Source organism: Miniopterus schreibersii (assembly GCF_964146895.1).
Source record: "Miniopterus schreibersii genome assembly, chromosome: 20".
Classification (NCBI taxonomy): Eukaryota; Metazoa; Chordata; class Mammalia; order Chiroptera; family Miniopteridae; genus Miniopterus; species Miniopterus schreibersii.
In genome coordinates, this window is record NC_138122.1 from 22,163,103 (window position 1) to 22,190,916 (window position 27,814).

The 27,814-nt window shown below is 50.6% G+C and overlaps 1 protein-coding gene across 1 annotated transcript; it reads left to right on the plus strand.

The window, feature by feature from the left end:
• The first annotated feature begins 10,240 nt into the window (after positions 1–10,240).
• Positions 10,241–24,033, plus strand: HRK (harakiri, BCL2 interacting protein). Its single transcript, XM_081123171.1, has 2 exons — positions 10,241–10,622; positions 22,420–24,033. Exon 1 carries the CDS (start codon positions 10,291–10,293, stop codon positions 10,564–10,566), a length of 276 nt encoding a protein of 91 aa, XP_080979297.1. The 5' UTR covers positions 10,241–10,290; the 3' UTR covers positions 10,567–10,622; positions 22,420–24,033.
• Positions 24,034–27,814: the final 3,781 nt, after the last annotated feature.

Sequence of the window (27,814 nt, forward strand, 5' to 3'; positions counted from 1 at the left end):
GAGCAGGTTCTGTCCTTGGATCAGTTTTATTTGTCTTGAAAATTCAGCTCCAGCCTGACGCTCATCAGAGGAACTGTGTTCAGCTGCCGCTGGCCCAGAAGGAAGAAGCCATGGCTTTGGTCTGCAGGAAAGGTGCTCTCACTCCAGCTCAGACCCTGAGATCCCAAGAATCAGTTTCCTCACCTGCCTGCTTAAGAACCGCCACACTGTCCAAAGGGGCTGCCCCACTTCACACCCCCGCCAGCCGTGGGTGTGTGTATTTTACACCCTCCCATTCAAACTGATGTGTGGTTTGAGGAAGCTAAGCCTCTTCCCGCCTCCGGACCTTTGCACACACTTCCCTCTTCCTAAAACACTTTCCCCGCATGACTCTTCACCCTTCAGCTCTCAGCTGAAATGTGACCTCTACAGACGAGCCACCCCTAGCATCTTATCTAAGTCATATGTCCACACACGATTTTCCATATCACTGAAATTGACCTTTACTTTAATGGGTAAATTGTTTTCTTTATTATGTATTTGTTGGTGTGTCTCCCCTAATAGAATGAAGGCCCCCTGTGTTCCTGGCCCCATGTGTTCCCAGCCCCCTAGCACAGAGCCTGGTTCCAAGGATGGGCTCAATAACTGTTGGTTGAATGAATGAATGAATGAATGAACGAATTCATCCACAAATGATGGAGCTAAGAGAGGGCAGAGGTATTTCTGAAGTTTGTGTCCACACATAATAGATGCCCAATAAATTATTTGTGTTGCTGAAAAGGCTGCAAATAATAAAGATAGCACAACTACACACATGCGCATGCACACACATGAGTAACAGGCAGAAAGATGAATCCGCTCCTTTAAGAAAGACGTGAAGGGTGTCACTGTGGGTCTCATAAATCTCAACCCAAGTGCCCATGCAGCAGAGAGAGTTGCCTGGTCTTTTCCACTGTGCAATCTGCAAAGTGTCTCCTCTTCTTTCTGTTTTAATAGAAAAAAAAAAATCACTCTGAGCACTTTGGTGCACTGAGCACTTTGGAACTCTAATTACAGGTGACACACAAATGGAAAGAAAAATAGGAAATCAAACATTGGAGCCAATAAGTTGCCATTTATATGGGCACTTAATAGCAACAAAGTGCCCTAAGCCACTCAGAATTATCTGAAGCACTTTGCAGACGGACATCACAGGAGCCGTCGTGGGGATGAAGTCAGAGATGTGTACAACGCGCCCGAGCTCTTTGGAGATGTGTCAGTGTTGTGAATCTTAACGTTCCATTTTCACGAGATTTCTCCAAGGTCAATGCCATGGAAGACCTGAAGTCTCTCGCTAGCCCACCTCTGCAGCCTGGACTCTCAACACTTTCCTCCTCACCTCCAAGCTTTAATCGTCTCCACCTCTTACAGTTTTCCACCCCAGCATGCTCTCTCCTCCTTGGATCTCTCATTGCCTCTCGCCTGTACCTGCCTAACTCCTGCTTGGTTTGGTGCACTGAGTTCCAAAGTGCTCAGTGCACCAAAGTGCTCAGAGTGATTTTTTTTTTCTATTAAAACAGAAAGAAGAGGAGACACTTTGCAGATTGCACAGTGGAAAAAACCAGGCAACTCTCTCTGCTGCATGGGCACTTGGGTTGAGATTTATGAGATCTTGGAGGCCTCCTCCAAGAAGCCTTCCAGGCCTTCCTCCTTCTCCAAACTGGGTTAAGACCCTAAGGTTGACTTCTGGTTCCCCATGTAAGGAGCTTGGAAGTCTCCGCTCTGTCCTAACAAGTAGAAAATGGAACAGACTGAAAAATTGGCAAGTCTTCTGGAATCTGTAAGAGAGCTGAGCGAACCGGGCAAATCACAGTTGCCAAGATTGGAGGAACAGGCAGGTGAATACAGGCAGTCCTGGTTTACTGGAGCAGAAACCCACAAGTGAAAACCACTCTAGGAACCAGTGCCAATGGTTATCAATTGTTCAAAATAATAGTAGCAAGGTCCTAAATTGTACATGCTTATGTATATACCTTATGCATGTATATCTATGCCTAAGAATGCTTTATATATAAGTGAAATGATTGACAACAATGATACAAGGGCTGGGCAGAATTAGGATTATTTTATTATTATAAGGTCATCATACTACCAGTGACATTGTATATTGTTATTTGAAAGTGGACTTGGATTAGTTGTAAATGTATATTGCAAACTCTAACACAACCACGAAAAAAGTTTTAAAAGAAGTATAACCGATACACTAAAAAAGGAGATAAAATGGAAACACATAAAATGATCAATTAAAACCACAAAAGGCAGCCCTAGCTGCTTTGGAAAAATGGCTAGAGCACTGGCCTGCAGCCTGAAAGGGCCTCGGGTTCGATTTTGGCCCAGGGCACGTACCTCGGTTCCAGGCCCGACCCCCAGCCCCGGTCAGGAGGCAACCAATCAATGTCTCTCTCTCGCTCTCTGTCTCTGTCTCTGCCTCTGTCTGTCTCTTCTCTCTCCCTTCCACTCTCTGAAAAGCAATGGAAAAAATATCCTCAGGTGAGAATTAAAAAATAAAAATAAAACCACGAAAGGCAGAAAAAGAGTGATGGACAGAAATAGGGACAAAGAACACAGGCAACAAATAGAAAATAGTAACACCTACCGCAGACATTGATCCAACTCTATCAATAATCACTTTCAACGTCAGTGGTCTAAATGCACCAAATTAAAAGACAGAGGTGGTTGGAGCGGATCAAAACACAAGACCCAAATACATGCTGTCTCCTTTGAGTATAAAGACACGTATAGATTAAAAGTAAATGAATGAAGGGAATAATATACCTGGCTAACACTAGTCAAGAAAACGGGGTAGCTATGTGAATTCCAGGTGTGTTTTAAATGTTAAGGTGTGTTTTAGGGCCCAGCGTGTGGTCCATCCCGGTAAGCGTCCCATGCGAGCTTGAGAAGAATGCGCATTGTGCCGGATGCGTAGACTACAGATGTCAGTTATACCCAAGTGACTGAGGGTGTGTTGACTTCCACTGTGTCCTTACGGATTTCCTGCCCCATGGATCTGCCCACTTCTGCTGATGAAGGGTGTTGATGTCTCCAACGATGACCGTGTGTCATCTATTTGTCCCTGTTGTTCCATCGGTTTTTTCCCTCACATAATTTGCTGCTCTGTTGTTAGGCACATACAAGTTAAGTACTGTTATGTCTTCTTGAAGAATTGGCCCTGTTATCATTACGTAATGCCCTCGATATTCCTGATAACTTTCTTGCCCTAAGAGGAGCTCAAACTGGCAACCTCTCATCGCATGGGAGAATGCCCAGCCAACCGAGCCACACCAGCCAGCACAAAGTTATGTTTTATTTTATTTTACTTATTTTAATCCTCATAAAAGGATATTTTTTCCATTGCTTTTCAGAGAGAGTGGAAGGGGGAGAGGGGAGAGAGAGAGAAACATCGATGTGAGAGAGACACATCTATCGATGGCCACCTGCACCTGCCCCGACGAGGGCAGCAGCTACATCATTTGCTCCCTCTTTCTTGCCGAGGAAACCCTGATTTTGTTCGCATAGCTTTGTGCCCGGTCTCAAGAAATAAATCATAATTCATCTACGGCAGGAATTGGTAAAACGTCTCTGTCAAGGGCAAGATAGTAAATGTTTTAGGTTTGTAGCTATACAGTTTCTGTCACAAGTGCTCAATTCTGCTCTTACAGTGTAAAAGCAAACACAGAGGATACATAAATAAAGAGGTGTGATGGTGTTCCAAGAAAACTTTGTTTATAAAAATAAGTGGGTTCACCAAAGAAGATATACAGATAGAAAATAAACACGTGTGAAGATCGTCAATATCAGTAGCCATTAGGCTAAAGCAAATTAAACCAATGCGAGAGATCACTACACACCTCTCAGAAAGGCTTAAAATAAAAAATAGTGAGGCCCGGCCTGCATGGCTCAGTGGTTGAGCATTGACCTATGATCCAGGGAATCACAGTTCGATTCCCAGTCAGGGCACAAGCCCAGGTTTCAGGCTCGATCCCCAGTAAGGGGTGTGCAGGAGGCAGCCGATCACTGACTCTCAACATTGATGTTTCTCTCTCTCTCCCTTTCCCTTCTTCTCTCTGAAATCAATAAAAACATTTTTTAAAAAACACACACAAAATAAAATAAATAAAAAATAGTGACACCACCAAATGCTGGAGACGATGCAGGGAAACTGGGACCACTCATCCATTGCCGGTGGCAATGCAAAACGGTGCAGCCACTCTGGAAGGCAGTTTGGCAGATTCTTAGAAAACTAAACATGCAACTATCAACTGACCCTGCGTTTGCTCTGCTGGGCGTTTATCCCTTTAAAGGACCAGACAGTAAATCTTTTTAGGCGTTGCAGGCCATACAATTTTTGCTGCAATTATTTAACTCTGCTGTTGTAGCACGAAAGCAGCCAGAGGTAAACATTAATGAGTGAACGTGGCTGTGGGTGCCAATAAAATTACGACAAAAAACAGGCTGTGGATCCCATCGGTCCACACACCATACTTTCTCAGCCCCTGCTCTGGATTTGTTGTCAAATAAACAATAAAAATCCCTATGACTTAAATCTCTACCAACTGGATTTTCTGTTACTCGTACCAAGTGCCTACTCACTGATCTATCGAGGGCAGGGTTTCTCTCCCCTGGCACTATTGACATTTTGGGCCAAATAATTCTTTGTTGTCTGTGTCCTGTAGGATGTTAAACAGCATCCCTACCTCCTACCCATTAGAGGCTAATAGCACCCTTCAATTTTGACAACCAATAATGTCTCCAGACATTGCCACATGTCTCCCGGGAGCAAAACTGTCCCTAGCTGAGAACCACTGACTTGAGTCCATAGCTAGAAATGGAATCACCTGCTCACAGGCCATGTGCATTTTCCATTTTCCCGGCTCTGCCAAATTGTCCTTCAGCATTATCCTCACTTACCCCCTCATCAGTATAATTTTGAGTCTAGTGGTTCACTTGTTTATAAGCTCAGTCGCCTTCAATAAAGCGATTACTGCCCGAGCAAAGGACAGTATGTCTGCATTTTCACAGCGGGAGTGCAGGTTTAATCAGCCCCATCTCTTGTGACTCCAGCAATCAAGGCATTAGGTTTTATTTACGTGAGGTTCACCCTTTACACTTAAAGTATTGATGAAACTATAATTATGGGATGGCTCTTTTTTTCCCCTCTCCTGCTGTGGACATTTATCTGCTGTTCCTTCTTTACTTACAACAAAAAGATCCTTAAGGGAGAGGTATCAAATGGATAATTAGGGGATCCCCAGAGAAGGGGCTACCCCATCCTTTCTGGTGTCAGAGGGTGAAATGGGCTAAATGCGAGAGAGGAGAGCTGTCCTGCTCCAGGTCTCCTGAATGGAGGGGACTTTCCTGGGAATAGCTGCGATGTAATTGAATATTGAACTCACTGAAATCTGAATCCTCTTGTTTTCCCAGTGGGTTTGGGTCAAGGTCCCTGTTCTGTTTCTTAAGTGGATGCTTAACAATCCCGATACGTCGACAAGGACCATAACTAACATTTATTGAGTGGCAAGCACTTTGCTAAGCACTTGGTACATTTTCTCTTTTAATCCTCACAGCAACCCAGTGACCTAGGTAGTCCTATGATTACTATTCCCATTTTACAGACGGGGAAATGGAGGCTAAGAGAGGGGGAAAAATACGCCCGGTGTACCTGGCTATGGCATGGCGGGGCTAGGGTTCGAGCGCAGGTCTCTCTGGTTCTAACTCTGCTCTGACTCTGCTTCGATTCAACAACTCTGTTGTTCACCCAGCTGACTCCTGGCATCAAATCCAGCCCTGGCACCAAGACATGGCTTCAGGAAACACAGCTGTTTGGAGGCGGCAACAGCTGTTCATTCATTTACCACTTCACCAAGCCACAGGAATGAAACCACCGTAAGGTAAGGCTCGCTCGGTCTCAAACACCAGGGTAGGTAATTATTGTTTTAATTAAAGAAAAGAAATCCTGCCTCCCATTCCCGGTCAAAACACTTGAGTCTTGATTTCTGTAGGAGGTAAGGGAATAATTGGGGAAAAGAAAAATTTTTTAAAGTTATTGATTATATCAATTCTACGTCCATCACTGTGTATGTCCGAAAGAAAGACAAGTCAGAATGCTTATGATTCATTCATCCACTCATTCACGAGTCTTCCAACAAATATTTACTATGTGCTCTGTCCAATTTTAAGCACTGGGGTACCATAGGAAGCCTTTATGGACTGGAAAAATCTGTCTTTTTTAAAAAAAATTTTTTTTTAATTGATTTTTTAGAAAGAGAGGAAGGGAGAGAAAGAAACACTGATGCGAGAGAGAAACATTGATCTGTTGCCTCCCGCACGCACCCCAACCAGGATGGAACTTGCAGCCTGGGCATGTGCCCTGACCGGGAATCAAACCAGTGACCTTTCGATGCACGGGGCGATGCCAGCCAACTGAGCCACACCAGCCAGGCCGTGTGCATCTTATTTCTTCAGTCTATAAGGTTTCACGTCCTTGTAACTGGTAGGGAAAGTTTTCTCTGAATAAAGGTATCGACTGGATTTCAAGAGCTATTTTGCAAAATAACCCCCTAAAACAACTCCTCCCTAAAAGGTCTCCAACGGGCACGGGAGAGGAGGAAGGGGACAGGTGAACAGGTGAGCAGTCCTAGGACTCAGCCCTTCTCAGGAGCCCAGAGACCTGCACGCACACGGCTGGCGGGCAGAGTGCCCTTAGGCTGGAATTGAACCCAGGACCCTTCAGTCCGAGGACTGATGCTCTAACCACTGAGCCAAACCAGCCAGGGCTCCCTCTTCCTGTAAGGACACCAGTCATATTGGATCAGGGCCCTACTCTAATGACCTCATTTTCACCTAATTAGCTCTTTAAAGACCTTGTCTCCAAATACAGCCGCATTCTGAGGTGCTGGGCTTAAGACTTCCACAGAGGAATGGGGGGAGGGGGCCACTGTTCAGCCCATAACAGCCTCCCTCCCTCTTTTCAAGTCCCCAGTGGTGACATAATACTAAAAGAGCACAAACTCTGGGTCCACACAGCTGTAGGACCTTGACTAAGTGATTTCCGTCCTCTGCCTCAGTTTACTCATCCATAATACAGGACTAATAATAGTACCTGTCCTAGGACAGGGGTTGTTAGGAGGGTTACATGAGTTGAAATGTCTAAGCCACTCAGAACAGTGCCTGGCACAGAGTGAGCATTATGTGTTTATTAAATTAAGCATTAAAATAAAAAACCCATTTTTTTTCCTAGAGTGTTAGGAGAGCGTTATGTTGTTACTCCTCCCTCGCCCCCCAAATAAATTGCTTTTTCTGGACATCACTCAACATCAGTGACTGGATCAATAATTCACAATAGGGGAGCCATATATAGCTGAGGGTGTGGGCCCTCTAACATTCATCAAAGCACACTGTTTAGTGACTAAGAGATCTACTTTATATATATATATATATATATATATATATATATATATATATACACACACACACACACACACATATATTATTGATTTCAGAGAGAGGAAGGGAGAGGGAGAGAGAGAAACATCAATGATGAGTCATTGATCGGCTGCCTCCTGCACGCCCCCTACTGGGGATTGAGCCTGAAACCCAGGCACGTGCTCTGACTGGGAATCGAACTGCCATCTCCTGGATCAACCACTGAGCCATGCTGGCTGGGTAAGAGATCTACTTCAAAATATTAACAGTAGCCAACATTTAGTAAGTGCTAATGATGTGCTGGACACCGAGCTGATGATTTACAGGTATGATCTTATTTAACTCTCTGAGGTAGGTACTATTATTATTACCACTTCACATTTGAGGAAACAGAGGCTCCAAAGAGCCTCATCTCTAGGCCAAGGTCCCCAGGTAAGTGAATGGTGGGATAGGCCAGAACCACGCCATTGTGAGCAAATTAGGAACCGTCAGAAGCAGAGGAGTGTGTGTGGTGGTGGTGATGGGGGGGGCGGTCTTCTCTTTCCCCCCACTTTTCCACCACCACCACCCCTTCTCCCTCTGCTAAATGACACGTCCCCATGGCCAAGGCTACACTCTTTTTGCTACAGAAAACATCCAAGCGGCTGGGACCCGACCCAGCGCCACCTTGCGAGCCCAGCATTTCGAGGGGCAGGCTTCCAAACAGGGTAATAATCGTCCCATTAAAATTAATGTCCATGAAGTGAGCCGTTAAAAGCGTGCAGATTAAAAAGGGGGGGAGGAGGGAATTGTTCAATTTAAATCCAAAGGGCTTTTTAAATAGACACTGTATCTTCATTCTTGGAACGCTACAGCGGGCAATGGATCAGGTCCCCTCTGCAAAGGCTAGGGGGGATTAAGGAGGTGAGTCCCGGGAGAATGGGGAAGTGGTTCTGGCCAGAAGCAAAGAGAACCAAGGTTTATGCAGGGCCCACTGCATGCCAGGTGCTTGGCACATTTCTCTCATTTAATCTCTGCCCTGATCCTGGGATGGAGGTATTATTATTCCCAGATTACAGGGGGCAGTATAAAACCATGGTTAAGAGCTTAGAGCCCACGGCAGACCGCCCTAGTTTAGACCCAGGTTGATTCCTCACTAACTGTGAGTCTGGCAAGAGGCCTTACCTCCCTGTGCCTCAGTTTCCTCGTCTGTAAAACAGGATACTAATAGCACCCCTACCTCCAACTGTTGGAAGGTTTGTTTCCCTTAGGCAGCTAGGCAGGGACCTTAGCTCAGTAACCTACAGAGAAGATACTGAGTAGGTGTCCACCATGATTAAAGGGTAAGGAATGGGGCTGGGTGACAGTAAGGGCCACCAAGATTACAGAGCCGAGCTGGGATATGAGCCCTGACCAAGCTGCTGCAGGCCAAAGGAGAAATCTCTCCTCATAATAAATGCAGACCCAAACTAAGTTCACAGTCTTGAAGACTCTTTTCCAAGTGACCCGATGACTCGTCAGGCCTCGGCAACACTGCCCAAGGAAAGCAGAGAACCAAAGCGGCCTCATGGGTTCCCAGGTGGCCGGCTTGGAGCCACCTCCAGGCTCCTCCAGTTTTCTGATTCCCCAAAGTTATCTGAATCCCAATGGACTTCATAGCGGAGAAGGTCTCCTTTCCCCCTGCCCCAAAGAATCCTGAGAGACCCCCACTCTCATTTATAACTTCACTAGCAGGGACAACGCCACACTTTCTAGCCTGGAGGGACATAGGGCCGTGGGTTTGGAAACAGGAGCTAAAGTACCTGTGGACCACCCCCCCAGCCCCAGCCCGGGCCCACCCCTTAGCATCTCCACTGCCTTTAAATCGGGGTGGCCGCTACAAACTGTAACCCCAGCAGCAAAATAACATTCACCAAGGACGCAGACGAAAATAAGTATCCTTCTAGAAGGCCCCTGGTGAGGACCTTTCGGGTGCGAGGGCGGTGCACCGAGAACGCCTGTCTCTGCGCCCCGCGGGGGCTACGGACGGACCCCTTTTACCCCCCACCCCCCTGCCTCCAAAGGTTTCTAGAGGCGCCGGGGGGGGGGGGGGCCGGGAGGGTTGCGTTCGGTTGGGAAGCCAAGCGCAGAGGGGGTGGGGGTGGGGGGACGTGAGTCGGGTGTGTTCCAATCCCAAGCCTACAGGTGCCGAGCCAGACCTGAAAGTAGGCAAGTTGGGTTGCGTCTGGCCCTCTCCGGAGATCTTGGACCAACCTACCTCTCCGAGACCAAACAATAGCCTCGGTTATATTTTTTAATCGCACAGCCGAATTCGATCTCAGCCACATCCCCAACGCCGAACGAGCCTGCTTCCCTGGCCAAATCGGAACTGGAGCTGGATTGGGGGGGGGGGAAATGAAGGCGAGAACGTTTCCTCGCGCTCCACGCCTCGGCGGCGGGGGGTCCCCCGCGACCCAACCCCCCCTCCCCCTTCTCCCCTCCCCCCCAAGCCCGGGACCTCGGCGGCGGGGCGTCTCGCCGCGTCCCAGCGCGCCACGCTCCTCGGCTCCCAAACCGCACAGCACCCCCCCCCTCGCTGCCGGCGCTGCTAGGGTTAAAAGTTACCTCTTGGTTTCTTCTGCCTGCAGCCCCCCCCCCCTCCCGGGGCCGGATGATGTAACCCCCCTCCTCAGCCCTCCCCGCCCCCCTCCACCATGTGACACTTTAATTAATAATAGCGCCGTCAGCACAACAAACGCACAACACAAGGAGAAACTTGGTGTCCAGGGGAGGCCCCCGGCGGCTGGAGCGCGGCGGAGGCGGGCGCGGAGGCCGGAGGGAGCGGAGGCGAGGGGCGGCCCGAGCGCGGGGAGGGAGCGCAGGCGAGCGGTCATGTGCCCGTGCCCCCTGCACCGCGGCCGCGGCCCCCCGGCCGTGTGCGCCTGCAGCGCGGGGCGCCTGGGTCTGCGCTCGTCCGCCGCGCAGCTCACGGCCGCCCGGCTCAAGGCGCTGGGAGACGAGCTGCACCAGCGCACCATGTGGCGGCGCCGCGCGCGGACCCGCAGGGCGCCGGCGCCCGGCGCGCTCCCCACCTACTGGCCCTGGCTGTGCGCGGCCGCGCAGGTGGCGGCGCTGGCGGCCTGGCTGCTCGGCAGGCGGAACTTGTAGGAACGCGGGGCTTCTTGGTGGGGCCGGAGCCGAGACCCAGCCGGAGCAAGCAACAGGTACGCGAGCCCGCCAGCGAGCGCCAGGGCGCGGCAGCTGGGGACTGGAGACGCTGGGCTGGCCTGGGAGCTTGCGGAAGGACAAGTTTGGCTTGCTTCCCTTCCCGCGCCCTGTTTCCTCCGCTTCCTTCTCTCACGAGGATCTCCGCGTCCCCCCTATCCAGCCCCCCCATCTCTCCTTCCAAGTGCCAGGCCCACCGCTCCTGTCCCCTTCTCTTTGACTCCTTAAGCGCGTCTTGCCACTACCTTCATCGGGGTGGCTTTGGGAGGACTTCAGCCTCCGCAATCCCCAGCAGCCCCACAAATAAACACACAATACAAGTAAAAGTGTGCTTGCTGTGCCAACGTAGTTACAAGCCACGCCAGATGATTATAGTCTAGCGCTGTTTCAAGACGCGTCCCCCATCTTCATCCGAGCCGCCTGGCGGTCCTAAGTCGCCACCGTCTCCGTCGCCTCCGCTCCAAACCTCCGGTTCAACCTAACGGGTCACTCACTTCTCCAGTGTCCGTTCCCCATTCTCCCGCGCCCCGAGCGCATCTCGCTCCTTCCTCCCCCTTCCAGGTTTCCAGCTGGTTCTTCCTCCCCAAGGCCCGCCGCGCACTTTGCAATTTTCCTTCGCTCTGGCAACTTCTTCGCTCCTGCTCTAGCGAGGTGTCCCGTTTAAGGAGCGTGGCCCACTCGTCGCCAGACGGCGGGAGCTGAGCTGGAGAAGGAGATGGCCCCGAAGTGGGCTGGGATCCGAGGCCCCTAGGGAAGCTCCAAGCCATAACGAAAGGGCATTTACCGCGCTCCTTCTGGGTGCTGGGCCCCGCGGAGGAAGGGGGTGTTTGAGAGCTTGCAGGATGCTGGGCGCTGCGCGGTGGTGGGGGTGGGGAGTATTGCGCTCCTAGTGTGTTTGGTACGAGTGCGAGAGGGATACTGATCACCTACTGTGCGCTAGGCCCTTGGGGTTGGGGAATTACCGAGTACCAGCTGTGCGCCTGGCACTGAGCTCGGCGCTTTGGGGGGGAGGGGGGACAAACGTGTAAGGAACGTCTTCTTTTCAGATTCTGCAATAGAGAGGAGAGCTGCAGAGAACGGGGTGGAGAGAATCGGGCTGAGCCCACCGTAGGTGGGTCTAGAGCCGCAAGGTGAAGGTCGGAGGTGAGAGAGCCAGAGACCCCGGGATGCCACGGCCCACGGAGGCCGCGCGCTTAGGTCCTGGCCGAGCCCCGCGGTGCGTCGTCGGCACCCTGGGAAGCTGGCGCGGCGCCCGCGGGCGAGGCCCGAGCGTCTGCGCCCTCGGGGAGAGGCGGCAGCCGGAGCGTGGGGGGGTGGGGTGTCAGCGCCCCGGGAGCTGCGGGGGTGCGCGGGGTGTGAGCCGGGAGCGCGGGCGACAGATGTCTCGTGGGCCGAAGCAGCCCGGGCGCTGGCGAAGAGAAGTGCGGACTTCGGGGCGCACCCTGCCCAGCTCCTGGAGGTCCCAGCTGCTGTGACCCCCTCCGGGAAGAGGGGCTCCCTGGGCCGGCAGCGGCCAGGCAGGAGCTGCCAAATGCCCCGGGGGCGGGAACAACATTTTGGACATTGGCGCAGGGAGAGAGAGAAAAAAAAGGGGGGTGGAGTGGAGGGAGTTGAAAGAGAGACCCGAAGCCCAAAGCGTGTTATTTGGGGAAAGGCGGAAAGAAGGAGGGGGGAGAGGGGGGAAGAAAAACGGGTGGCCAGGCGGGGAAAGAAAGGAAGGTCGGGGGAGATGGAGAACCAGTTGCAAGACGGTGGGAAAGTGGGTTAGAGGAAAAGATGGGAAGCGAGGGTCATCCAGGAGAAATGGGGCGCAGGGCTAGGACGCGGCTTCCTCCTGTCTTGGGGGTCCAGGTGAGGTTCGGGAAGGCGCACCCTTCCCCGGGACAAGGCGGTGCGGGATGCTGGGCACCCCACCCCAGGGGGCGGGGAGCGCGGGCCAGGGCCCGGCGGGGTGTGCGCATCCGGGCCGGGGGGCCCCGGCGGCCCCAAGGAGCACGCTGCGCCGGGAAGTGGCCTGGCCCGGGCGCAGGGCAGCGAGGACCCGCGCAGCAGGTGAGGGGCGGGGAGAGGAGTGTGGGCGGGTAATTGTCGCCGTAGTTCATTTCCCCCTCCTGGGGCTGCTGCCCCAGGGTTGCTTGCTGTGTCCTGACTCCAGGCCACCCCCTTACCGCACCCTTGGCTTCTCCTCCCGCCTGCTGCGCCCCCCCCCCCCGGGGCGGCCCCAGCAGCCACACCCTCCAGGAGTCTCCCGCCTGGGGTGCCCTGACCCCAAGGTGCCCCTTTCCTCCAGCGCTGCCCCCCTTCCCTGGGGACACCGGGTAGGTTTGTGCACCACCCGCTTCCTGCGCTCCATCCATCCTGGATTCGCCTCCGCCCCTCACCCAGGGACTCGAGCTCTCTCCCCACCGCTTGCTACCTGCAGCTCAGACTTTTTTGTGCCTTTGGCTTAATTGGGGGAGCCCATCTTTCCCCAGCATCCGGTAGTGGAAGGAAATCCACAGGAGGAAGACCCTGTGCTGGGTTCTGTATGTGGTCCTCTCCACTCTTCCTGTCACACGGGAGAAGTGGGGATGCTCACAGGTACTTTAGGGGTTTCAGGGAGGCCTGGGTCCCCCATATAAGGCAGGCAAGCTTCTCGTAGGCATTAAGGGTGAGCTTAGCTGTGTGCAGGCCAACAGTTTCAGCAGCCTTGTTTTGAGCCTGTCCTGTGAGCCAGCAATACTTCTCTCAGAAGTCATTATTAAAAAACAAAAACCCCAGACTCCGTTCTCCCATATGTAACATGGGGACAGTTACAGTACTTAATGCCTTGATGTTGTCAAGAGGGTAAAGTGAATTCACACCCGGGAAGGTCTGGAACAGTGCCCGGAGCGTAAGAAGGGCATATAACTGCGAGCGATCATGACTATGATTGTGTATTTAATATTTTCTCTCCCAAAGTAGACAGCATTTTGCCATAGTCCTTGCTGGAAAATTCTGCACCATTCCTGCTTGCCCTTTGGGAGAATTAGGGTCAGACGGGCCAGGATAGTACAACAGTTAAGAGCGTGGGTTTAGGGGTCAGATGGAATGGGGTTAAGTCCTAGCCCAGGAACTTGCTGGCTGTGCTACCTTGGGTAAGAACCATAACCTCTCTGAGGCTTTATCTGTAAATTGGAGCTGTACTCCAGGGTTGTTGGGAGGGTGGTGGGAGAGCATCCACTTAAAGTGTCCACTGCAGTGCCTTTCATTTACTTCACTCAACAGAGGATGCTGTGAAATAGTTAATGCCATTCTGATTGTTTAAAGGGGAAACTGAGGCAGAGAGAGTCCACCTGAGTCATCCCAAAGGATCAGAGGCAAAGTCAGAAACGGAACTGGAGTTTCTATCCTTAAGGGCCTGCAGCACTTGCCCCCCACCCCCAGATGACTTGGGGGGAGGAGGGGGTAAGAAGATACTGGGCAGCAAGCAGAGGGTAGGTAGTGAGCCTTGAATTCCTGCGCAAGAGAGATTCCCTTTCTGAGGGAGCCAGGGGGAGGCTCCTGGGAGGCTTGGGAGGCCAGGAGGAGGGTGGGTGTGATTTAACCAGTCATTGCGCTAAGATACAGGAAAGAGGGAACAAAAGATGCTTTATGGTGAGTGCTGGCTGGTGGAGGCGTGGGAGGGAGGGGGGAGTGTGCCTTGGGAGGGGACCGGGTGAGGAGGGAGAGAAAGGAGCTAAGGAATCTGCCTGGGAGAGGGGCCCAGGGGTGGGCAGAATCTTGTCTTGGGACTAAGGAGAAGGGGAGAAAGGTGGACTTTGCAGGCCCAAGAGGCGACAGGGTCAGGAGTAAGGGAGATAATGGGCCAGCAGGAGCCTGTTTTAATGAATTAGTGGCGGCCTGGCCAGCCAGCCAGACTTGCTAACTGGTTCTTGGCAGGTACTTTGGGGATTAAGTGGTTAAACCTGGAGGTGCACCCCTCAGGCCTCCCTCCCAGCGGGCTGCACCCCTGCCAGCATTACTCTTAGAGCTTGAAAGCTTAGGCGAGGGGAAGGAGAGAGCTGAGCAGGAGACAGCTGTTGGGGAGGAACCCCCAGGAAGGGGCCAGATGTGCAGCCTTCCTGCCACATGGTCCCTGTCTGGAGTCAGCCGCTTGCCTAGTGAGAGGCCAGGGCACAAGCGACTGAGCTGTGGATATAAAAACAGCCACACCCCGGGGAAAATTAAATACACCCCCAGATGTGGGCTGGGTGGATCTGGCAAGTGCACCTCTGGTTTTCTGAAAAGTCAGCTTTTCAGACCTACACTGGGGGTATGGAGGAGTAGATTGGGGGCTTCTGTTTCCCTCTGGTCATCACATGAAAGGATTGCCCCACAGTGTCCCTAGCCCCTGATGACCTTCTTGTCACATAGTAGGTACAAAATATGTAATGAATACATGAGTCAGTCAGAATCTATGCAAGATAGGTATTATTGTTTCCCAAATTCAGATTCTTTCACTTATTCACCTGGTAATTATTGAGTGCTTACTGTGAGCGGGGCACTGTGGACACAGGGAAGACCAAGACACAGAAGCCCCCGCTCTCATGAAGCCTGCATATTAGTGGGAAAAACCAAGTGATTAAGTCAGTAAAGATTGTTTTGGTTACTATTGCTGTGCAACCAAATACTCCAAAACTTAGTGGCTTAAAACAACTACTTGATTATGTTTATAATGTATGATGATGCTCATACATTCTGTGGGGTAGGACTTCAGACAGGCATAGCAGGGGTGGCTTGTCTCTGCTCCAGGCTGGCTGGAGGGTGGAATCATGGGGGTGCGGAGGGATCTTCGTTTACAGATCTGGCTGTTGATGCTGGATACTAGCTGGGACTGTCAATCAGAGCACCTACACTCAGCCTCCTCTTGTGGCTTGGGCTTCCCCACAGCATGGCAGCCTTGTGGTTGTTGGATTCTGATATGGTGACTCAGAGCTCCAAAAGCAAACATGGGGGGGCAGGTGGAATGAACTTGGAGTGGAAGACCTCAGAGGTGTAGGCAGGGGCTAGATCAGGCCATGGTATGGAGGTGGGGTTCTAAGCACAATGGGAAGAGGGGCTGGGGAGAAAACCAAGTTCAGAGAGGCTTTCTGAGTAATGGGATTCACAAATGCCCACGGCACACGAAGAGACGCTTGACAAGAGAAGAATTAGCTACGAGGCAGTAAAGGGGGCTGTGGCTTTCCGTCAGCATGATTTGCAAACATGACTTGAGCACCAGCTCAGAGCAGGGCACTGGGATGCAAAAATACAGAACTAGTCTCAGCCGCCGGCTTTAGATGCCCCTAGACTTCAAGGACAGGAGGCCCTGGCTCTGACCCGCACCCCAGCCTCTCAGTGGAAGGGAACTTGTTTACCTCAGCGTGCTCGGAACATTGTGGATACTGGCTGGGTTTCCATCGCCTAAGAAATTTTGCTTTTCAACCCAGTAATTGTCTTCTTTCTCTCCTTCCTGCCCGAAATTGGCACCTCTGCTATTAGGTAGGGGACCTCTGTTGTAGCCCCTCTCAGTGAGAGGCATTCTTTTACTACTGCTGGCTACCCAGGGCAAGAGAAAACTCCTTTACCCTCCCGTGGAGAGAAAATTGGCTGCCCTACAGGGCGTTGTCATCATTGAACCTTTGTTCCATGGGCCATAGACTTGGGCAAGATAGAATTAAATTGCTTTGGGAAACTTTATGTAATATTCCTTTTTTTAAAAAAAAACAACAACACACACACCAAAAAAAAAACCCCTTTCTTTGAGTACAAAAAAATATTGCACATTCATTATCAAATATTTGGAAAATGCTGAATAAAAGAACATTTTAGCCAATTGTTTTGAAATCACTACCTATTGTTACCGTTTTGATCGATTTCTTCCCATTCTAAAAATGCACTGAAAGGAACTTTAACAAATGGAATCACTCTAAGTATATTCTCTGAAACCTGACATTTTCATTCTATCCTGTTCCTCCACGCCTTATATTTTCTCTCCGACACACTCCTTAGAGGCTGCTTAGTGTTTCATTATTTGGCTGTTCCATCATTTAGCCTCCCAGTCCGCTCTCTTTTTATAAAAATTTTTTTTATTCGTTGATTTGAGAGAGGGGGGAACATCGATTTGCTGTTCCACTTAGTCATGCATCATTGGTTGATTCTTGTAAGTGCCCTGACTGGGAATTGAACCCACAACCTTGGTGTATCAGGATGACGCTCTAAGCAACTGAGCTACCCAGCCGGGGCCCATCCCGCTCTTGTTGGACATTTAGATTGTTTCCAACGTGACAAAGAACATCCTCTTGTTTAACATTTTGGGCACATCACAGGTGATGTTCTTAATAGTTCCCACAAGTGGGGCTTTGATATGAAAGCTATGTAAACACCCTTTTATCATAAAGGTTATCTAAAGAGTATAAAGTCTTGTGCTAGGTCCAGAAGGGCTTTCTACACAAACATTGTCATTGGTTCCCGTTTCTCATTCATGACACTGGCCTCTCTGCATAATGTGGCTATCGGCTTGGCCCTTGAGTTGGCCGTTGCCTTCCTCAGCTAAACCCATGTTGGGCTTCTGTGGAATGTTCTTCGTGGAGGGCATCTCTAGCAATTGCTGGAGTGCCTGTGAGTACAGACGGCTCCTTGCATGCCCATCCCAACTTCAGCCATGTGCAGGGTTTGGAGAACGCCCCCGCCTGCCCGGCTGTACCTGTCATAGACTAGCCATGGCTCGTCTGATCTCCTTGGATCCAGCACACGGCGCTTAAGAAATACTGTGGGATGCTAACGTACCGGTGACAGGGACACTTAGACGAGGCGGCGTTGGAGGGGTGTCTTCAGAGAGTGGGAACGTGTCAGGTGCAATGTGATAGAGTCAAGAATCGATACCATTTGCAAAGGCAGCCCGGAGTAATGACGTTTTAGCCCGTTGGCACAGCATGGGGCCTAATTCTCGGTTCAGAGAATTTAACCACTGGTGACTTGCTGTTTATCTCGCTCACCCAGATTTTACGCCGAGGCAGGAGAGCTGGGTGGAAAGGAACGTGACCTTTGGAGTTAGGCTGATTTTCGGATTAGGTCGCAGTCTGTTGTGACCTTAGGCCTGTCCCTTTACTTTCTCAGCAGCATGAGGTTCATCACGAATGCTCAGGAAGTAGTAAGTGATAGTGTTGTTTTTATTTGGTGTAACGTTCAGTCCACGGGCCTGTATTCTTAGGATGGTAGGAACTCATAGGGGACTTTTCTGAACCTTTTGCATAAAGCAGTTGCTGGCTCTGCCTCTCCCACTCTGTGACTTACCAACAACCTGCTCAAGCCACTGTACCAGGGCTGGGAGAACCTCCAGGACAGGACTTCCCAACCTGGGTGACAGTGGCCTCCAGGTCCCTTGAGGGTGCCGACCATGTCTGTTCTGCCCATCACTATTTTCTAGCACTGGACATGGTGACCAGCATAGTGCAGGCACTCACTAACTACCGAATGAATGGGTTGATGGATGGGTGGATGAATTTGGGGAGGCCTCAGGGAATTTGGGAACCCCCAGAAATTACACACACAGGCTGATTTCATACTCCTGTTTCCCCCACTTGAAAGAGAAACTGTGGCTTTGATATGACTCTTAAAAGACCTATGACCCGCCTGGCCCATGTGGCTCAGCGGTTGAGTGTCGACCCATGAACTAAGAGGTCTCTGGCTCGATTCCCGGTCAGGGCACTTGCCCGGGTTGTGGGCTTGATCCCCAGTAGGGGGTGTGCAGGAGGCAGCTGATCTATGTTTCTCTCTCATCGATGTTTCTATCCCTCTCCCTTCCTCTCTCTCTAAAAAGTCAATTAAAAAAAAAAGACCTATGACCCAAAAGGTCACCATTCTAGAAACAGCCAGAGCTACACAGGATTTTAGAGACCACCTGACCCAATTACCTCACCTTACGGATGGGGAAACCAAGGCACAGAGATAGCAGCCACTGAGGGTCATAATGATGGGGTGGGTAGAGACACGGTGTCTAAATGCACAGAATACATTCTGGGAGGATTAGGGGTAGAGTGAAGAGACTTTCCTTTTATTTCTATACCTTCTGTTTGAATTTGTAACTTATCACCTGTGTGAACACCAAGAGCAAAAAATGTCATTTTTTTAAAATTAAAAATTGTGGTCCCTTAGGGAACACAAGGGTCTGACTCTTCTCAGGTAGACGAAAAAGGGAGTGAGTCTCCTGCTTCATCTAATTCTGCAGCAGGGTTCGCAGCTCGCTGCTTTTAGCCTCCAGCGCCCAGACGCAGCCCAGGGATGCAGGACCTTGACGGTCCCCCTCTGCCCCCTGCCTGCCTGCCCCCTCCACGCTGTGGCGAAAAGTGGAAACGGGGACACTTTGTAAAGGGGTTTCATGAATGTCTTCAGTCGTGAGCTTTGGTTGTGAGTCAGCATTGGAGAAAGTTCCTTTTTTTTTAAAATTATTGTTAAATATATCTTTATTGATTTCAGAGAGAGGAAGGGAGGGGGAGAGAGAGAGACATCAGTGACGAAAGTCATTGATCGGCTGCCTCCTGCACGCCCCCGACTGGGAATCGAGCCTGCAACCCGGGCCTGTGCCCTGACCAGGAATCGAACCCCGATCTCCTGGATCCTAGGTCGATGCTCAACCGCTGAGCCACGCCCGGCCGGGCTGGAGAAAGTTCTTGATGACCCAAGTTTAAGGGAAAACCATCCCAGGGGCAGGACAGTGGCTCATAGGGGGTGGTGGACTTAATGTTTTGAAAGTAGTTTAAGATTGTACAATTACTACTAGCTCCTTACAAAACAAAGCAAAACAAATGATACAGAAATAAAACATAGAAAGTATAGCAACTCCCCTGGGGTAACTTACAGTCTAGAGTACGTAACAACAAAAACAGACCTTAACTAGGTGCCAGGTGTCTAAGTGCCTCACGTACATGAATACTTTTAAGTTCTTACATCAACACAATGCGATTCACTATTACTTTCTCCCCTTCTCCGTAAAAGAAAACTGAGGCCTGGAGAGGTTAAATGACTGGCTAAAAGTCACACAGCTTTTACAGGCCTGAATCAAGACTCCAACTTGGGCGCCAGGCTTCACTCTGTGCTCTTAACCACCGCAGTATTCTGCCTCTCCCCCACACCTTTTCCTATGGAGATACACCCCCACACCCCCACACCCCCACACACCCCCACACCCACATTCATTAAAGGAAAAACAACCTGGGATCGCGCTACTGGGCCATTTGCTCTTTTCAATTAAGAATCCCAGCCGTCTCTCGGTGTCGGCATGTTTAGATCCGCCTGTGGCTTAATTTGTTGATCCAGCCTTCTATTGATGGACACGTGGGCTGCTTCCAAATGGTCGCTAGCGCAAATAAAGTTGGAGAGAACGTCCTCGAGCACATTTGTGTGACCACTTCTGTGGGCTAGATCCCTAGCCTAGTGTGTCCCATGTAAGACCCCCCAAAATGCTGTGTGCACAGGCTCACTCTTAGTTGTGGGATGTGGTGACACGGTGTCCACTGAGTGGTGTGCTTTCGATGTTCACGTTTCACTGTGGACACCAACCTGTAGCCCACGCATACGGGGACGTGGGAATTCACCCAGATAGCAGCCCTGGGAAACCTTAGACGGGATCAGCTTCAGTGACGTACAGGTAGGAAAACGGAAAATCAGTTGCTGGTCCTACCTAGTTTTGCAAGGAAATGCCATTCCTTGCATGGATGAAACTGAGCACAGCTTTAAAAATACCATTTCTCAAATAAAATAAAATAATAAAATAAAATAAAATAATAAAATATAAAATAAAATAATAAAATAATAATTCTGTTCCTCTCACTTCTCCTGGGGCCAATGTTATTTTTCCTCCATCGTGTGCATTCAGCTCACGTACTGACACAACCTTAGGGTTTGAAGTCGCTGCAGGACCCCCGCGACTGGCAGCTGATGTAGATTCGGGGTCCTGTGTTGCTAACGTGGGTGGTGGGGTCTGTGTTTATGACTCGTCTCTTTCGTGCACTCCCATGTATTGGCTGGTGTCCAAGCGAGAGGCAGAGAGCACCCCCAAACTGAGTGGTCAGAGGAGCATTTACCAAAGTGTGGGCGGGGGTTAGGAAACCGATGACACATAATGCTGGGCTGGCAGCACCCCTGACCTGAAGGGGTAAGAGGGAAATAGGACCTGGAGCCTGGAGAGGGGTGGGAGCTGAACCCCAGAGCCGCCCGCAGGCGCTGGTCTAGCTGCCCCAGGGCTGCCCTCTGCTGGCGAGACCTGGCAGGAGCCCGAGGCCCGGGCCTGTTGGTGCGGTTCCTACAGGTTGATCTCCTGGACCTTTTCCAGTTTGGTGGAAATACCCTGATCTCTCTCCCGCTTTCTCTTCTAAACCTCGTGGTCTGCATTACTCACACAGCAGTTCTTATTCCACCTGCTTTAGAGGGATGTGTGAAATGTGTTTATCTCCCGTTAACTCGAAGCTCCTGCTGACTCTCCAACTGCATCTTCCCCCGCCTCTCCCCCCTCCTTATTCTTCTGAGAGAATTCACCTACCATAAAATCCACCCTTTTAAAGCACACAAGTCAGTGTTTTTTCTTATAGTCACAGAGTTGTACAACCATCCCCACAACCAATTTTAGAGCATTTTCGTTTCCCCAACAGGAACCCTGTACCCATCAGCAGTCGTTCCCCAATTCTTCCCATTCTCCCCAGCCCTGGGCAACCACTAATCTATTATCTGTCTCTAAAGATTTGTCTCTTCTGGACATTTCATTTAAATGGAATCATACGATATTCGTCCTTTCGTTTCTGGCTTCTTTGTTTTAGCATAATGTCTTCAAGGTTCATCTATGTTGTAGCATGTGTCAGTACTTCATTCCTTTTAACGGCTGCATAATATTCCATTGTATGGATGTACCCCATTCTATGTATCTGTTCATCAGTTGATGGACATTTAGGTTGTTTCCTTCCACTTTTTGGCTATTATGGATAATGCTCCTATAAATGTTTGTGTACAGGTGTTTTTTTTGGGGGGGGCACATGTTTTTAGTTCTCTTGGATAAGTGCTGTTTTTTTCTGCCCTGTCTGGAGTGCCTCGTCCTATCCTGGCTAATTCCCTGCCCTCCTTTGGTACTCGGCAGGGATCTGCCTCGTTCCCTAAGGAGCTTTCTCTGACTCCCCCTCTCCCTCATGAGCTCCCTGTCCTCTGGGCCCCTATAGCCCATGTTTACCCAGATTCCCTGCTCTTCATGTGCACAGGACACCGTCGTTATCAATGTCTCCCCATCTCCCTCTGTGGGCCTCTGAGCCACTCAGGGGCAAGAACCATGTCACTGGATCTCTAACACTTAGTATGGCGCTTGGACTGCTTGGCAATGAAAGAATGGATGAAGGGATCAATGAATGAATGAATGAATGAGTGCAGAGACTGTCCTACAAGTCTGCCTTGAAGATGGATCTATGGAAATGAATAGATGAAGATCCTGCTCCCCATCTGGAGCAGCAAAAGGGTACCGTGACAATGCAGTCTCCTTTTTTCATCACAGAAGATGCCTGTGTAAACGTTTAGGTCTGAAAACGAGGGGTGTGCGTGCACAGATGCGTGTTTAGGGAAGGCTGGTGTGTGGATGGAGCTTGGGGGGAGCACTAAGATTAGCTTTTGGGGAACCTTTCCTCCAAAAACAGAGCTTTGGATCTAGCAGCTCCCAGCCCTCCCCCTCCCCTCCCCCTCCTCGCAGGCTGGCTGTGCAGGAGCCCAAGGCACTGACGTCATCCCCAGTGGCTGTCTGCACGTGCCTGCTGACCGAAATACAAATCTCTATTTCTGCAGGTTGGTGAAAAAGCCTGTGTCCTTGGAGAAAGCTGGTTCCCGTTTTGCTGAGGGGGAGCCCAGAGCTTGAAAGGCCGCGGTTGGCACTTCGAGAAGGAAGTTGAGGAGAGACAGCGCCTGGAGCACTCGAGCATCGCGGAACGGGACTGGGGAAGCCCTTTGGGCATCCAGCTGCAGAAACAGGCACCCCAATGCTATTTACATACAGCTCTCTCTATATATATATAAAAAAAGAAAATATGAATATTGCTACTCAGTGCATGCCTTGTCGAGGACGTGGTCCCCTCCCTTCTCTGCACCTTCCGATGTGAACTTGACTCTTCCATGTCTGGGGCACCGGAAGAGAGATGCCTACTGTGTACCCGAGAAGAATTGCCCAGACTGGTGGGAATTAGCCTCAGAGCCAACCAACCGCCCGGGGAGGGATGCTGGTGGAGTTAAGAGGTGAAACTGCAAAAGGCAAAAGAGAGAAAAATGAAGTGGGGGGGACTCGAGGCCCATGGGTAGGGGCGGCCTGGGGTACCTCCATGTCCAAGTCGTCACAGGTCCTAGCCCCTCTCTCTGTCCCTAAGGTAGATGGCTAGTCCCACTGTCTCATCAGGACAAATGGGACCCCCCCTCCCCTGCCTCTGGTTTCTCTGGTGCTTTATTTGAACTTTGCTGGTGCTAAGTGTGTGCTCCTGCTGGTGCTGCCTGGGATTGTCGCCAGACCTGCGAGGCCAGGGGACAAGAGAGATTTCTTTTTTGCTGTTTGGGATTCCTCTTTTTCTAAAGGGACGAGGGGGAAGTGCAACTTGAGAGCCTTCTTTTTTTATGTGGGGACGAGTATCCAGAGGCGTGTGGGAGCAAACCTTGAGGTCTGGGGGCGAGGAAGGGAAGAGAGGGCCTGCTGGTTACCAGGTGGGAAGCTGGCCTCATATATAGCTTGTTTGCTGTCTCCTCCAGCCCCCAGAAAAGTGTCCTGGGAGTTCAGCCCACGGCCTCCCCCACTCCCCAAGGGGATTTCAGGGTTTAGGTTTTATGGATTAAAGAGCCAAGAACTGGCTACGTTCTGGTCAAGGGTAATTTATAAGCAAGGTACGCTGGGGAAGGGCGAGGGGCCTTTACATGAAACGCACCAGCATCTCACTGCAGACTGACAGAGGGTCTGATTTCACCCCCCCTCCCCCATAAGCTCCTATTTTCAGAAGTTTCTAGAAGGGCTAAAAAAAAAAAAGAAAAAAAAAAGGTGTGTGCTGGACTGAGACTTGGCTGCAAAGACTTCAGGGAACATTGCTTATTTTTTGCTTTCATTTTTCAAAAAATCCAACACAAACAGGTATTATTCTTCTGTGCAGGGTATCACACGGCCGCTTTCAAAGCCGAGACAGTGAGGGGCCGGCTGCAGGTTGATTCATTCTCCGAGGCTGGATTTGTAGGTCACCACCGGGCACCCACGGACACGGGGTCCGCTGGGCTGGGGAGCAGACACGCTTCCAGTTCTAAGGACCCAGGCGATGTTCGAGTTGACGGGGTGGAATGGGAATCATTCCCTATAGGCTTTGCTGAGAATTACCAGCTCCTTTACAATGCGGGACCTTTCAGCGCTGCCGCAAGCTGGGAGCTATCTTTCTTAAAAAAAAAAAAAAAAAAAAAAAAAATCCATACCTGATGTTTTCCCTAAATAACCCTTTAAAGAAAAATGCAGCCAAATTGCTGAAGGTGAGAGCAGCTCCCACCCCACCCCCAGACTGGTTTCCTTTCATGGCTGGAGCCCTCCCCGCAGTTAGTTTAAGGGGATGGGTGCGCAGGCATGGTCTGCAGAGAGCAGCGGGCGACGTCCCCACCAAGGCGCCCACCTAGAGGAGGCCAATTAATGAGAATGGTCTGAAACCCAGCCTATGCTCTCATTTGGATGCCAGAGTCTTCCCAGCTCACCCCCTTTTTGGGGGAGGGTTTTCGTTAGTATAGTTGTATGCGATCACAGCTCTCTGCTGCTTTGGGGGCTGCACCAGAGTGGGGACATGCCGACGACCTGGACACGGGAAAGGGGAAAGGTCAGAGGATGCCTTTTTCAACCCTGAGCTGCCTACGAGCTTAGGACATTTCCACCGGAGGGTCCAAGCTCTAAATGCTGGGATTGGCCTTTGGGGCAATTTTGATTTCAATGAAGCCACATCGCTGAGAGAACTGGGCACCCATGACCTCCCGATGGAGCTTTGCAGCCAAGTCCCTTGTACATACTCTCTTGTACTATTAGAAACCGTGTATTTATCTAATCCTGGCTTTTTCTTGCATATCATTAATTTGAGTGCACTTCTCGACTGCCCCGATTTTTTGACAAGGGGTTGTTTTTAAGGCTTGTTTTTATATGAGATTTTACTTCTTGATGGACATTTGTATTAGGAAATTGAAGCATGATATATCTGTATATATTGTCTCCACCATCTCTCCTGTTGCATTACTTGGATTGCATGAGATAGTGGGGTGTTGTTTTTTTAAAAAAAATATTTCCACAGTGTGCAAAGTGCTGGCACCATTTCTCCCCCCCCCCCCCCACTACCTTTTTCTCTGGCTGCCAAGGAGTCATTGATTTTGATTAGTTTCACTGTAGAGCGTCTGTGAAGAGACAGGGAGGGAGGGAGGCTTTGAAATAAATTTTAAAGAAGACCTCATATCGGGTTTCAGCAGACAGCAGTGTGTGTGTGTGTGTGTGTGCGTGTGTGCGATGCACGTGTGTGTCCAGGCGAAGCAGAGGGAGGCCTGTGAGATCATTGTTTAGGTAGCTAACAGCCTACTGAGGTGCTGACAGTAGGGCTCCTCCTTCCTGGTGGTGGCTGGTTGCTCCCGGAGGGGGTGAGGGTCCCGGATCCATAGGGGTTGGAGCCTCCTGGGCCTTCAACATTCCAAAGCGAACCCATTCCCTTCTGGAAGCTTCTCTCCTCTACTTATCCCGTATCCCCCTTCACAAAGTAAGGCCTCTTTCCCCCTTTTCAAATTTGGGGCTCCATTTCATATTCCGTTGGGCATAGATGTGGCTCCAGGAACAGGTTTCTTCGGGGGAGCCCCTGTGCCTCTTTGGCTGCTGTCCGTGGTCCTGGGCCATGAGCGTCTGGGTGTACCCAATTCTTATTTTTCCCCCCCTCTTTCACTGGGGGTACTGGAGACTTCTTTTCCACTCTTTCCAGCGGTCTCATTTTAAAATTCTTTTCTCTTTTGATGACAAATGGTGATGGAAAGGAATACTGTCACGGAACAATGGAGCTGTGACTTTGATTCCACAATTTATGTATCTGATCTCATGCACGCCTGGCTCTATTTCATTATGTTTCTGACAGCAGCCAAATAACCACTTCCCCTCGCTGTGAAACTGGGGGAGTCCTCCCCTCCTGACCCTGCACAAGCATCTTTTGGGGACACTGGTTCACCACTGTGGACTCTGTGCGTGTCCACCTGGTACGAGAAGCTGCAGGTACCAGAACGCGGGTTTATTCTTCTGTGGTGATGGTAATTCCTCTTCTGAATTTTCCCTTAAGTCCCCATGGGACAGAGGGTCACAAACTTTAGGGGGTAAAGTGGGACTGGCTAGGCATCCTGTCCTAGTCCCCTGGGAGCTGATAGAAAGAGAAAATTGATGTCAGTGTCCTTTTAATGCTTAATTCCGAAAGTTTCTTTTTGAAATTTTAACTCGTTCCTACAACACCTATTTATCGAGCACCTACAATGTGCCAGGTTGTAGAAGCCCGTGTGGGAAGAGGCCTGTTAATCAAGGAGGGGCAGCCCTGATGTTAAATGTCCCTTCCCAGCCTGGTTCACAGGTTGTTTTTCTTAACAGATTTGTCAGGTCACCCCTGTGACCCCAAGCCTCGCTGGCAGACTGTTCCATAGTATTTATATTTACCGAGCGGCACACTATCATGAAGGCAACTAAAAAGCCTGCGATCTCAGCTCGTTCCCAGCGCGGAGACTGGCCCTTGCGGCTTCACACAGCCTTGAAATGACAGCCGCCACTTGCAGAGCGCCAGCTGCTCCCGAGCACTCTGCCGAGCGCTTTGCGCGTTCGCCCCTCGGCCCTTCCTCACTCTGGAGGACGGTACTGTCATCATTCCCATTGTACAGGTGAGGAAACTGAGGCCCAGAGAGCGAAGTGGCTGAGTCAAGATTTGGACTCAGGTCTGCGTGACCCCCCTCCCTCCCCAAGCCCGTGAGCTCACTGCCCTGAGTGCTGGTCCCCTTCCTGAGCCCGTCCCAAGGCAACTGCTAGTTCAAGGGCAAGCCCAAGCCAGGGGCGGCGCAGGGAGCAGGGAAGCCTGGCTTAGGTCCATTGTGAGTAGTGTTGCATTTGGGGACATTGCGAGGGCAGGCTGGATGGTCTAGCTGGGGTTTTATGTATTTGTCCCCTGCCCTTTGTGTTCCTGGTTTCTACAAGGTCCCTGGGAGGAGCATCTCATTTGCAAACAGGGCCTGTTTGACTTACTTCCTAGGACACGGGAAGCTTTTCTTACCTCCTTCCTGTCCCTTCCCCCACCCGATCCCCAAGTTCCTCCCAAGGTCATTTGCACTATGAGCGCCCAGGAGCCCGTGTGTGTGGTGGGGATGGCTGTGGGGTGTTTGGAACCTCGGTGAGGCCTCTGGCTCAGCCGGAGAGGCAATAAACTTGGGGACGTTCCGTTCTGGGTTCTGACCTTGCTGGTTCGTTTGCTCTTTTGTAAGAGGAGTTTCGTACCTTGGAGACGCTTTGTACATATTTGTAACGACTTTATTAAAAAACTGGTTGTGCGCTTCCAGCTAAAGGTCTGTGCGTTTTCATTTCCTTGTGGAAGGCGGGTCCCCAAAGGCTGTGGGAGGATCCGGCTGCAAGCCCCACCCTTCCCTGGGGCAGAAGGTCACACAGTCACCTCCTTCCTCTGTCATATTCCTGAGAACCCCGCAAGGTGAGGGTTGGCCTAAACAGTTCCCTTGGGCTGGGCGGCGGGTTGGGGGAACATGCCCAACAGTTCAAGTTCAAGGTCGGGCACGAAGCCATCACCTATGCATGTTGGGCCACTGGCGGGGGTCCTTTTACCTGCATGTCCATGATCTGAGTGAGATGTCCCCAGAGACCAAGTTCTAGTCTCTTCCTAGGAATACTGGGGTTGAGGGTTGAGTTGGTTTTCATGTAATTGCAACCAAAAAAGTTCTGCCTGATGATGTGTTTTGTGATGGCTTCATAATGTTGCCCCGAGGCATGAATTGTCACCTAATGCTATCACAGTTGATCCTGGAACAACTTGGGTTTGAACGGAGCGGGTCTACTTACACGCAGGTTTTTTTCAATACTGTAAATGTATTTTCCTTATGATTTTCTTAATAACATTTTTTTTCTGGCTTATTTTATTGTAAGAATACAGTATATAGTACATATAACAGACAAAAT

Excerpts from the sequence above, each read along its gene's own strand:
- HRK (XM_081123171.1), top strand. The coding sequence starts at position 10,291 with ATGTGCCCGTGCCCCCTGCACCGCGGCCGCGGCCCCCCGGCCGTGTGC.